The sequence below is a fragment of the Platichthys flesus genome, chromosome 10 (genome assembly GCF_949316205.1).
Source record: "Platichthys flesus chromosome 10, fPlaFle2.1, whole genome shotgun sequence".
Taxonomy (NCBI): domain Eukaryota; kingdom Metazoa; phylum Chordata; class Actinopteri; order Pleuronectiformes; family Pleuronectidae; genus Platichthys; species Platichthys flesus.
The window spans coordinates 21,402,705-21,415,592 of NC_084954.1; the positions used below are offsets into that span (position 1 = coordinate 21,402,705).

The 12,888-nt window shown below is 39.2% G+C and overlaps 1 protein-coding gene and 1 long non-coding RNA gene across 2 annotated transcripts in view; both read right to left on the reverse strand.

Moving 5' to 3' along the window:
* Positions 1–5,644: 5,644 nt before the first annotated feature.
* Positions 5,645–6,977, reverse strand: LOC133961377 (uncharacterized). The gene is made up of 3 exons (XR_009921999.1): positions 6,913–6,977; positions 5,790–6,000; positions 5,645–5,709 (listed from the first exon to the last, which is right to left on the reverse strand). It is a non-coding gene; the product is annotated as an uncharacterized LOC133961377 (long non-coding RNA).
* Positions 6,978–9,921: 2,944 nt separating this feature from the next.
* Positions 9,922–12,888, reverse strand: part of LOC133961403 (calpain-1 catalytic subunit-like) — a 30,943-nt gene continuing 27,976 nt past the window's right edge. Inside the window, exons 20-21 of the mRNA XM_062396492.1 lie at positions 11,330–11,382; positions 9,922–11,087 (exon numbers count right to left, since the gene is read on the reverse strand). Coding sequence (XP_062252476.1) covers positions 11,061–11,087; positions 11,330–11,382 — 80 coding nt within the window. The 3' untranslated portion in view covers positions 9,922–11,060. The remainder of the gene's footprint in view (positions 11,088–11,329; positions 11,383–12,888) is intronic.

Here is a 12,888-nt window from a genome sequence, read left to right on the forward strand (position 1 = left end):
GGTCTGAATAATTAATAATTTGCCGGAGCATGCAGGAGAATAGGACTCTTCATGCTATCACGCCACACTGCTCCTCACCACGAGGATCAGATATGTAAAATAACCGAAGCACATAGTTACTTAAGGGGTTATATCAATGTATTTCGTTCGGGGAAATGCATAGGGGACTTCAGGGTATCTCTATTATATAGGTGTTATTTATTTATTTTTTTCTCTTTTTTCTTCTCATTACTGTTATTGCTATTTGCCTGGGTAAAATGTGTAGTATTTCCATCTCCCATAAGGTGCTCTGCTTCATAATTAATTTAATACTGAATTGTAGGGAAATCAGATATTAAGATCACATCCTGGAATGTCAGAGGGTTGAATAAGCTAGTGAAATTAAAACAGGTACTAGGCAGGATTAGACTACTTAAATCTCTAATTATTTTTCTGCAGGAATCACATCTGACTGATATTAACAAAGTTAAAAAAAGATGGCCTGGACACATTTTTGCTGTCCCATTTAACTCCCGAGCCAGAGGCGTCATAATTTTGATCCACAAATCAATCCCATTCAGGATCAATCAGGAAATAATTGATCCATCTGGCAGATATATATATCTATAGATATATTTTGCAGGGAACAATATTAGAAGTCCAAATTACGTTGGTCAACATTTATGGACCTAATGAGGACAATCACTCTTATTTTTAGGAGTCTCTTTCTTATTATATTGTCTATTGTTGAGATATCTATGTTTCTCTGTATCTTGTGATTATATTTTACCTATATCCTGTGAACAAATATTAGCTGTATAATCCATATAATCAATAATGCTACAACAGTTTCTTTTAATTAGAATGATGTATAATCTTTTTGACTCAGACGCAGGGTCAGGCCCAGAGCACGACCACAGAAAGAGCAGGTGTCAATCTGACCCAAAATATAATTCGGAGAAAAGTGCGTGATGGAAGTTCATCTTGAGATTTGAAATAATGAAAGCACGGATGCTCAGAAAAGAGAGAGGACGTGCCAGAACTAATACAATGAGGTGCTTCATGAAACATGGTGAGAAAAAGATATGAAATCCTCCTGAAATGTCTAATCTGCTGGCTCTCTCCACTGTAGCAAGCTCCCTGTTTGCCAAGGCCACAGTGGTGGGACACCTGGTCAGTTGAAAGTGATGTGCTTGCAAAAAACTGCATTTTGAGGAAACAGTATTCATCTGGCCAATAACTGAATTCCCTCAAAGAAAAAGAACCGTCTCTGTGCCCACCCTGTGTCTGATTATATATACTGTGGACTTAGGATTGAACGAAGCTTCTTCTCGACATGATCCAGTGAACCTGGTGACGTGTCCGGCAGAACCCCAGAGACTCTCTGTAAGTATTTCATTGTTTTACAATAAATGTTCAATTTCCAGAACTTCATGTATAAGTGTCTAATTATTCCTTCTCAAATCCTGGATCAACAAACACGCTTGTCCAATCGCCGGAGGCGAGGTCAAGTTTAGTGCCTGGCGACGACACTATGCCTGGAAAATATGTAATTGATGGTGACTATAACTGTGCGCTAGATCCTGTTAACGATCGTTCTTCAGGCATTGACACCTCTCATCCTCATACTAGAAAGCTCTTGCTACAGTCTATAGATGATCTTAACTTAATTGAGGTCTGGAGAAAGTTCTATCCCAGCAGAAAGGAGTATTCATGTTATTCAAGTACTCATAAAACATCATCACCTATTGACTATTTTTTGATCTCCATGAGTTTACTACCTCAGGTAAATGAATGTGGTTATGATAGTATAGTTCTCTCCGACCATGCTCCCATCTCTCTAACCCTTTATATACCAAGACTTGCTCGATGTCCCCCTAGATGGCGCTTTCAAACCAAATGGCTTTTTTATGAATCCCTTTATCAATCAGAATATCCAGAGAACACGCAGTCACAGAGTGAATTCTTAGACCAATTAGATATCCCAACTATAACAGATGAGGATAAGACTGAACTGGAAAAACTATTTACGGTTAAGGAAATGTTAGAAGCTGTGCAGAACATGAGAAGTGGAAAAACCCCAGGGCCGGATGGGATTCCTATGGAGATTTATAAATTGTTTCCAGAAAAATTGCTCCCTCCACTGCTAGAAATGTTCGAAGAGGCATTTGAATCAGGAATCCTGCCCCCATCCTTACGGTCTGCACTAATTACCTTGGTACCAAAGCCTGGCAAGTCACCAACAGAAAGGGGATCCTATCGCCCCCTATCTTTAATGTGCTGCGTTATTATGCAAGGCCTTAGCTAGGAGACTAGAGATATGTGTTCCATCCCTAATTTCTAATGATCAGAATGGTTTTGTTCTTGGGCGCCAGGCATTTCATAATATACATAGAGTTTTGAATATATTACACGAAAGGCGTGATGCCAAATATAATGCAATCCTATCGTTGGATGCCGAAAAGGCCTTCGACAGGATTGAATGGAAATATTTGATGGAGGTCTTGGCAAGGTTTGGGATGGGAGAAAAGTACCTTAAATGGGTGAAGCTTTTATATACTGAAACCAACAGCTAATAACAAACAACATCATATCACAAACCTTTAGTCTTCACTGAGGCACGCGACAAGGCTGTCCTTTGTCGCCTCTTTTGTTTTTGTTTGCTATTGAACACCTGGCGTTGGCCATCCGGCAGCACCCAAAAATCTCCGGTATTAAAATAGGAGAACTGGAGCATATTATTTCGCTCTTTGCGGATGATGTTGTTATCTATTTGTCCAACTTGAAAACATCTATTCCAACACTCGCTGACCTAATCAAATCGTTTGGAGAATTCTCTGGCTAAAAAGTTAATAGTTTAGAGTCAGCCATACTATTTCTGAATGAACATGAAAGACAAAACTGAAAAGTAGTTACCCCCTTTTCAGCTACCCAGGAGGGATTTACATATTTAGGAATCAAAATAGTCCCAGAAATTGAGAATATAGTCTCTCTTAACTATGATCCCATAGTACAATTCACAAGCAAATCTTTGAGTAGGTGGATGTCAATGCCGATCTCTATGTTAGGCCATATTAATATAATTAAAATGTCAATCCTCCCTAAATTCCTTTATTTATTTCAATCGATCCCTCTCCCCCTTTCACAAACTTTTTTCTGTAAACTAAAGAAATTGTTCTCAAATTTTGTATGGAATAACAGGCGTCCAAGACTGCGGCTCTCCTTACTGTACCTTCCCTACGACAGAGGGGGGCATCAGCTACCTAACCTACAATGGTACTATTGGGCAGCACAGCTATGTTTTACTTCTCCTCTGACCCCCCAGCATGGATAGCTATCGAACACACTGCAACATACGGTTAACCTCTTCAATCATATATGTATTCTGCTCTTATTAAGACACTCATGAAACAGACGAAAAATGTCATGCTTATATAGGGGATGCACCCAAACTCTCCCAATTCTCCCCGATATGGGGCAATGACAGCTTTGTTCCTGGTAGAGCTGATGGCGGATTCAAACAATGGGCGGACAAAGGTTTGGGCAAAATAGCTGATTTATATGTAGAAGGGAAACTAATGACTTTTGATCAGCTGGTTCATAGATATGGCATCCCTAGAAAACACTAATTTAAATATTTACCGTTAAGAAGCTTTATAACATCACAGACCCACAGCTTAGAGGAGCCGCCCCTCTCAGATACAGAGAGTATTACTGTAAATAGTGAAAATAGTCGAAGACAAATGGCATTAGTGTATACTATGCTGAGATCCAAATCCATAGACACCTCACACTCCAGACTTAATGCCTGGAGGGACGATCTACAAGTAGATTTCACTGAGGATGAGTGGGAAAATACTTGCTTAAAAGCACAAACCCAGACAATTAACACTGCATTGAAACTGTTACAGTATAAATGGTTGTTCAGGACATATGTCACGCCTGTGAAACTCAATGGGCCGGTTTCGGAGACAAGGCTTAAGCCTAGTCCCAGACTAAAATGCTGTTTGAGCTGGCTTAACTGAAATTCACTTGCACAGACGTAGCTTAAAATAGTTGTGGATTAAGCCTGTTCTGGATTAAACAAAGCCGATTGCAAAATTGAGCATTAGAGCTACTCCAGGACTAAATTGGACTGAATTGAAGCTTAAACTAATCTGCCAAGGAGGCAGGTTTAACTCCCACTTAGTAGGCTAGGCTACTGTTTGTGAAACTGAGCTTGGATTGTTTGGGAGCATGGACTATTTGGAATATCTAAATGAGGACCAACATGCACGACAAAGGCCAGCCAGACGAATACTGCTGGATAGGAGTGATCCATTGAATCAGTTTGATGAAATAACTTTTCGAGACCGCTTTCGTATGCACAAGGAACATGCATTGGAGATTATTACTTTGCTTGAGCCTAGACTTTCCTCTCTGTCTCAAAGAGGAAGGCCTGTGTCCAATCAACTGCAAGTTCTGATCACTTTGAGGTTCTTGGCATGTGGAATCTTTCATCGTGAAACTGGTGATTTGTGTGGTGTCAGTGAACCAACTGTATGTAGAATATTAGAATAAGTCTGCAGTGCCATTTGTGAACTGAGGAGTCTTTACATCAAGTTCCCTGATGCTGCTGGGCAAGCCAACTATAAAGTGCAATTCTATGAATATGGGCACTTCCCAGGAGTGATTGGCTGTATAGACGGATGTCATGTTCCCATCAAGTGTCCATCAACTCCTGATGCAGAGGAATACAGGAATCGTAAGAACTGTTTTTCAATCAATGTTCAGGGTGTATGCACTCCTAATTTGGAGTTTTCAAACATTGTTGCCCGTTGGAAAGGTGCAACCCATGATTCAAGGATTTTTCTCAAGTCTTCATTCTGTGCACAATTTGAGAGAGGACAACATAGTGGACTACTACTTGGTGATAGTGGATATGGTCAGAGTAACTATTTATTCACACCACATCTAAATCCCACAACAGCTGAGCAGCAAAGGTACAACAGAGCTCATATCCGTACTAGAGGGATGATCGAGCGTATGTTTGGAGTATGGAAAACTCGATTCCAGTGCTTACGAAATACGCTTCGTTTCAAGCCAAGAAGATGCTGCAAAGTGATCATTGCTACAGCTGTGCTGCACAACTACCTGAAGCAGCATGGCTGTCCTGATCTGCCAATGGAAGATCAGGATGATGCAGATGTGCCCATGGTGGCAGAGGCAGCCAATGACCAGCGAGGACTTGCACACAGAGCTGCTTTCACAGTGCAGCACTTCAGCATTTAAATATGGAATGTATTCATTATGGTATAGTTTTGCTTGCATACTGTTTCTGTACAAAATTACAATAATGTAGCAAAAATAAACGAGTGAACCAAGGCTGGTTAAAATGTAGTTTGTGATGATTAATACTCACTCACACTCACATGCCAAATGACAATACATTTATTTTTATTTTTCACAATTCCTCATATTCACCATGGCTACTGGTATGCAGAATTCTTTTTTGGAGCATAGCCCTCTCTCCCAATTTCATATCCAGTTCAACCTCTAGAATTCTCATTTTCATTTCATGTTCTTCTTTTAAATATTCAATTTTACGCTCATGAAATTCTCTGGCTAACTTTTCATGCATAGTTATCTTTTTTGGTCTCTGTTGGATGGTAGCAGCTTCATCTCCCAGGGGTGCTATAGCAGATGTGGAGGGTTCAGGCTCGTTGTGAACTGGCTCTTGATTGGTTTCCTCTGGAAAAAAAGACCACTGTTCCAAACACAAATCAACTAATATGGTCCTGTAACCAATTTACTTCCTAAGGTATATTTACCATTTGTGCTCAGTTCTCCATGTTCACTGTCCAAATGGTCATTGTCTGGTATACCATCCAGAGGTTGCTGGTGCTCTATTATACCAGACAGCAAGTCAACCAATTCATCACATGTGTCCTTTATTGGTGGTCCACCACCTGTAATAAATCGCTCTCTTCTGCTTGCTGCATTCTCTTTTTTTAATCCCAGTTTAATGTTCTTCCATAGAACCTATGAAGGCAGATATCATTCATAGTTTTCTTTTTTGATGTCACAAAAATAGTAATATGGGAAATCTGAAATACTGGTACTGATAAGGCATAATAAAAATAAGTTTGTCTCCTGATAATTTAGGTCATGGTGGAGAAATGATTTTTTTTCATTTTATATTTCTTTCCCCCTCACATATAGGTATGGATTTTCCTTTATGCAACATATTGTCGTGTATATTCGTTAGAGTAGACCATGTTGGGACGTGTCTTAAACACAAAGACAGGCTTATATACTTCTGGACTCTCAGACATTCTCGGAGAGTCCTCCAGGTGTTCGTGTTATTTGCACTCTGACTTTTTGGGATTACTTTTGAATTAGGGAATTATCTCTGACCAGCTAATGGATGGGTTAAGAAGGAATGTTCCTGACCTGTGTGTCTTCATGTTCGGACACAGAAACAGGTCCTTATTTAGTCAGAAATCCCATGTGGGATGTGTTTTACCTGAAGTCATGGGTGGAACCAAACTCCCTATATAAATGTGTGTAAGACCCCAGCACGTCAGACTTTCACTATTGGCTGTGTGTCTCCGGGGTATCTAGATGCCCGTCCCGACCTGTAATTTCTTGTAATAAACTTTGTTACACTGAAACTACTGGGTCCTCGGAATCCTTCCTTCATCATCAACAACTTCTACAACATCATTGACCTCTCGGCTGCATCAAATATACGATAATATCTTACTCTACCACCATGTTTAACATGCATATGCCCCTTTAAAATAGGTTACTATCCTTTTAAACAGGATATTCATTCAATGTGAATGCTACAAGCAGCAGGAGTATTGTATTTGGGTAGGCCATAAATAAGCAGGGTATAGGCAACAGGAAACAAACACATATTTTTGTGCCTAGTAATGAAGATTAACTCACCTGCAGTTGTTGTACTGTTCTTGTGGTGACATCTTCATTTGCATTGAATTCATTGCCAATTGCAGGCCAAGCACTTCTTTTCTTCTGTTCAATAGCAGCAATATGGATTTTGCTTTCAATGACTGGATGGTTCGATACAATTAGTTTTAGTAGTGTTTTTTCATGCTCACTATAATTTTTGGAGCGAATACTCTTTGCCTCTGCCATTGTGTTGTCTCAAAATTCACTGCAACAATGGTGTTTCATACTCCATTTCAGGTTTTCATGAGCACAATTGGACCAACAGCCTGTGCTTCCACTTAGTCTAATGAGGCTTGAACCAGGTGTTCTCATTAAGCTTACTCCAGGACTCTATAGTCTCAGACTAACTAAGCCAAATTTATGTCATGTTCATGCAAGCCACTTAAATAGCCAGGATTAACTAGTCTGATTTAGGCCTACTCCAGTCTTGATTTAAGCCCTGTCTCCGAAACCGGCCCAATAAGTTTAACCCTGACATTCTCGATAATTGTCCTAAATGCAATGTTTATGTTGGCACACTGTTGCACTTAATGTGAGAATGCCCAAAAATTCAGTAGTTTTGGAAGAATACAGTTAACCTGGTCTCACGTATAGCTGCCATAGAGGTCCCTCTTGAGGCAAAGTTCTGTATATTAGCTATCTATCCTAATCACTTTGTAACAAGCCGAAAGACACCACCTTTGATTAACCTGTGTATGCTTCAAGCCAGGAGAGTGATCGCTTTGAGATGGAAGAGTATGGACAGTCCTACAACTGCAATGTGGCTAAGGGAAATGGCTTCTTGCCTTGCCTTGGAGAAATTAACATAAGTGGTCAGAGGGAAAAACAGTAAATTCAAGGAAATATGGGACACCTTCAAGCAATTTTTGGAAAGCGACCAAGTGGAAATGAATGAGTGAAACAGAATAAAATAGTAGCACCTAATAGGATGAATATTAATTGTACCTAACTAATATTATGAATAAGAGAACGTTATTTTATTTAGGCTTTTGATTTGATTGATTGGAATTTTATTTTATTTATTTGTATTTGTATATTTATGTCTTTATTTACTTCCATTTATTCTTATATTTTTATATATGTTTTTTTTTTGTATTATTTTATTTAATCTTTTTTAAGTTTTTTAATTTTGCCTCTTTTTCTTTACCCTGAGAGATGGATTGTGGGTGTTCATAAACGTTTGTATGTTTATAAACGTTTGAATGTATGTTTCTTATATGTAAAACTCAATAAATATATTGTAAAAAAAAAATTATATTGTTGTGTCATAGCGTGTCAAAGCCGTGATATCATTCAACCCTCGATAGTCAATACAGGGGCAAAACAACTTATCTTTCTTTTCCACAAAAAATAATCCTGCCCCCATTGGTGAGGAAGAGGGATGAATGAGACTGGAAGGATAGGGGTCACCAGGGAGCAAGTCAATACCACAATCGTAAGGTCTGTAAGGTGGAAGAGACAAGGAAAGGTCCTTATTAAATAACTCCTGGAGGTTATGATACTCAGTGTGGACAGAGTTGAGATCAACCGGCTTGGGTGGAAACGATGTGATTGCTATCGTGGGGGAAACAGCTGCACGCAAACAGTGAGAGTGAAAGAAAAGGCTCCAATTTGTAATGGAGGAGGTAGACCAGTCTATGGGTGGCCTATGGAGTTTAAGCCAAGGGCGACCTAGCACTAGCAGAAAAAAGGGGTTAGGGTTAATGCAAAGTGATATAGTTTTGTGATGGTTACCATCTTCATAAACGTTTCTTTTTGTTCTGTTGTATTTTATAGGAAACTGCCTGTCTCTTCACGCCTCTGAGGCAAATGGCGGGCGCCACGAACCGGAGCTAGGGCAAGATTTAAAAAGTGACGCGCTGTGCTGTATAAATCTGCTTTATCTGATCTATTTCATCATTGTGTTTTGACAGCCTGAGCCCCCCAACACCAGTGTTAATTTCGTTGACGAAAACTATAATTAAGAATATTCGTTAATGACCTTTTTCCATGACTAAGAGGAGACTAAGACGTGACGTAAATGGATCTTTGACAATAAAAACCACGACTAAATGTATTTTAACTTCCGTTGATGAGACGACACGAAAATGTTGGTGTTTGACTAACTTTTGTTATTTTGTGAATCGTGACGTTCACGTTCACTTTTTTAGAACATCATTGTTCTAAAAAAGAGTTTTCATAAGAGTTTGGTGTTTTCCTTTGTTGTAAAAATATTTTCGTCTAAAGACTAAGACTAAATCAAAAATAGCTGCCAAAATGAACACTGCCCCTCACACCGAGGCAGTCACTGCACATTAGGCCGAGACTTGCTGCAAGTCCGGATTTGCAGTGTGGAAAATGACGCCATTGTATGTAAGTAACTGTGTAGTAATTTTGCAGTGGATCTTTCAACGGTGATATAGCGAGGCTATTCCCATTTATTAATAATATACTCATGTTACTCATGTTGTTTTCCAGCTGCTTGTTCTATGACGTACTAAGACGTACTATGAGCCAGTATGAAGGAACTTTCTGTACAACTAACCGGACCCTGCAGCTCTTGCAGCAGCATTGAGAAGTTCAGGAGTCGACAGAAGTAAGAGGGTAAGGTTAAATTCGTTAGATCATTTTTCAGTTACATGTATAGGTGTATGTTGTTATTGAACTGTGCTAATTGTACTGATTGTGTTTACAGCTGATTGAAGCGGGACAATGACATGGATCCGTCCTTCCAAAGTCAGGAGCTCACCGACCTCTGTGCAACATAAAACATAAAACATAAAACTAGAAGCTACACTGGATCTCACAGCTACACACCACAGACATCTACGAACAGGCCCACAAAGAACTTCTCACCCAGAAGCGGCAAAGAGACATTTCAAGCTTCACCTGATTAGTTAGTATTCAGATAAGTCTCTTACTTGTTTGTGCAAAAAATAAAAGCGTTTGCATATTTTTTTTAAGGGACACAAATGACTGATCACAAGGCAATGCATTGTCACCAAAGTTTATTTTCTTAAACATTTCAAAATATCTGCAAGGAATTAAAAAGATAAAAGAAATGTTTATACACTAACACCGGATAATATCTTTACTTTGCTAAATTTTATCAAAAAACTTATAAAACAAAGCTGATCATTAGCAGGTATAACATTAACCATACTGTCAATCTTATTTAAGCACGCGGGCATGCTAACATTGGCTAATTCTCCCTGCGTCGCAAACATATTACCGAATAGTATTCATGAAATTACACTGTTCACATGGACACCAATATTCGGGCTGTTGACCTTCAGACAGAATAAGACATGATTTTGATTATGTTCTTTACATGAGTTGCTCATAGAATTCCATTCCTGTTTACATTGCACAGAACAGTCTGGTTAGGACTCATTACTATGTCTACTAAACCATTATGTCCGATGTCAATCCAACAGATTTAAAACCCCAACTTGAAATAGCATATTGTTTACACCCAGGGCAAATGTCATCAAGCAGTTGGTTACTGCCGTATGCCGATGTCAGAAAATACAATGAAAAATCCAACAGGACCTTTTAATGTTATTAAGACCTATACATGTTGTCATAATCTGATTTAGCTTGGAATACTCCAAATTTCTTGATTTGAATATTGCTTATTATGAGTAGGACCTTATTCAGGTTAAAGTAATCTAAAAAATTATCTTTATATGACATTGTCTTATTCTAGTGTCTTGATCGGACTAATATTGAAATGTTGCTGTCCATGTAAACATACTCATTGTTAACAACATGGTAATCATATAGAGACAAATGTGGAAGATTACAGAAAGTGATATGGCCTCATGGGTACCAGAAATACATGCTTTTAACCAGGTCTTATGGCAAATCATCTATAAATGTTGAAATATGCAAGTTTGAACCAAAGTTCAAACATGACTTTAACTTTAAATTTAAAATTTTCAGCGTATCTGATAGCATTTCTGTGTGTGTATCCCATTTGCTCTCCCACTCAAATTGCAATGGGGTAAAAGAAACGCCCTGTAGTTCAAAGAACAAAGAACAGCTTAATTGAAAAAGAAATTACTTTGTTTGTTCTTTTATTCTATTTGCACATCGTCTGCTGCAGTTGTTCCAAATGAGTCCGGCAGCTCATCTTCTCTGTCAGTTTAAGTGTACATGGAAAGGTACATCCACTGTAAATAAACATAACATAGATTATTAATTTGCTTCTGCATTTCTGCTAGATGCAAAAAATTATCATCACTTCATCACAGATAATTAACAAGGTCTTGTTGAGACAATAGTGGAATATAATTGAAACAAAGGTGATTACCAATAAGACATTTTTTTCAAATCAACAATTGTGCAGGTTATGAAAAGATAAAACCATTTTGAGATATTCTCAAGAAATTGAACTCTGTAGAGCTTGTGTTACCTCTGATTCTCCAAGAGTCATTTCCCATCCATCAGACAGCTGCTTGAAGATTTCTATTGAGAATAAAGCAACGTGTTATTATTACTTCAGGCTTCACATGATATAATCATGCAATAAAATGCAATGGACAATGGTACAGAGCAGGTACTGAGCTCTGGCTTGCTAAAACACTACACAACACAAAATTCTCCAAATGGTAATAAGTGAAAGGACTTATTGGAAGTTATTGGGCGGCTGAGAAAGATTAAACATGATGTTTCCACTTCACCTTAAACTCTAGTATCCTGTACTTTTGCCAGGGATTTATCTGAAACTTGCTGAAAGGGTAGGGTATAGGCCATGAAGGGCAGAGATTTATTTCACTTTAAAATGACAAGGCAGGATGTTAGCCTTGGTGGATGTAAGCACTTGTTGTTTCTCTTGTTGTCTGGAAAGAGTATTTTTGCCAGAGAAGAAAGATGATTTCAAAGAGGATTGATAGAAGTCATCTTTGTCAACCTGGAAAAGAGTGGAGGTGGCTCGAGACACCAACTATCCACCACTGCTGCAGGGGTGGGCCCAAACAAGACTGGTTGATCTGGCCCGCGGGGTTATTAATTAATGAATACATTTTTAAAAAGAAATGTTAACAATTACCACTTTGACCATTGCTCACTCGAACCAGAAATCGGTGAAGTATGACTTAAACTTTCTATTGATTGCACCGGTCCACCTAACATTTAGATGGGGTGTGTGAGAGAATTTTTGTCCATCCTCCTACTTTAACCCTGTTCACCAAGGTCAGGAAGGATGATGACAGAGGAGATAGAGGCTGCTCTAGCAGTGGGAAGTTGCTCAATGACAGCAAGGAGGGCAGTCTCAGCTGAGTTGCCTGCCTTGAACCAGACTGGTGAGGATCAAGAAGGTTGTTATGGTGGAGATAGGAGGAGATGTTGATTAAAGATAGCACCGTCAAGTTTTTGAAGACAAAGTAAGAAGAGACAGATCTGTGTATGTTTACTTCAGATGAATTGAGGGTGGGTTTCTTGAGAAAATGGTTCACTCTTGCCTCTTTAAGAGAGTGAGGGAAACAGACAGTTGATAGGGAAGGGTTGATAAGATCGGTGAGAAAAGAACGTGAGAGGGGATGGAGTCAATGGGGCAGGTGGTTGGGCAGGCAGAAGTTACTAGGGTAAGATCTTGATTGGGGGACAGGGGGGTGAAAGAGGAAAGTGAAGGGGATGAAGAGGAAGTTGATGGAAAGGTAATTACAGACGGTGGGTTTGGGAACGAGGAGCATATGTCATCTATCTTTTTTATTATGTAGTTGACAAAGTGGCTTAGTAGAAGGGGGAAAGACGAGGGGGACTGGGGGGGGGTCACTGGGTTGGAAAGATGGAGAAGATTCTTTTGGGGGTTGGAAAATGGGCATTGTAATTTTTGATTGGTAAACAAGCTTTTGGCTGCAAAAATAACGATGGAGAAGGAAGAGAGAAGAGATTAATAAGCAGTGGCGGTGCGTCAATACAGGGCGCTGGGGCGCCGCCCACCCTACAATTTTGAGATGAAAAAAAAAAAAA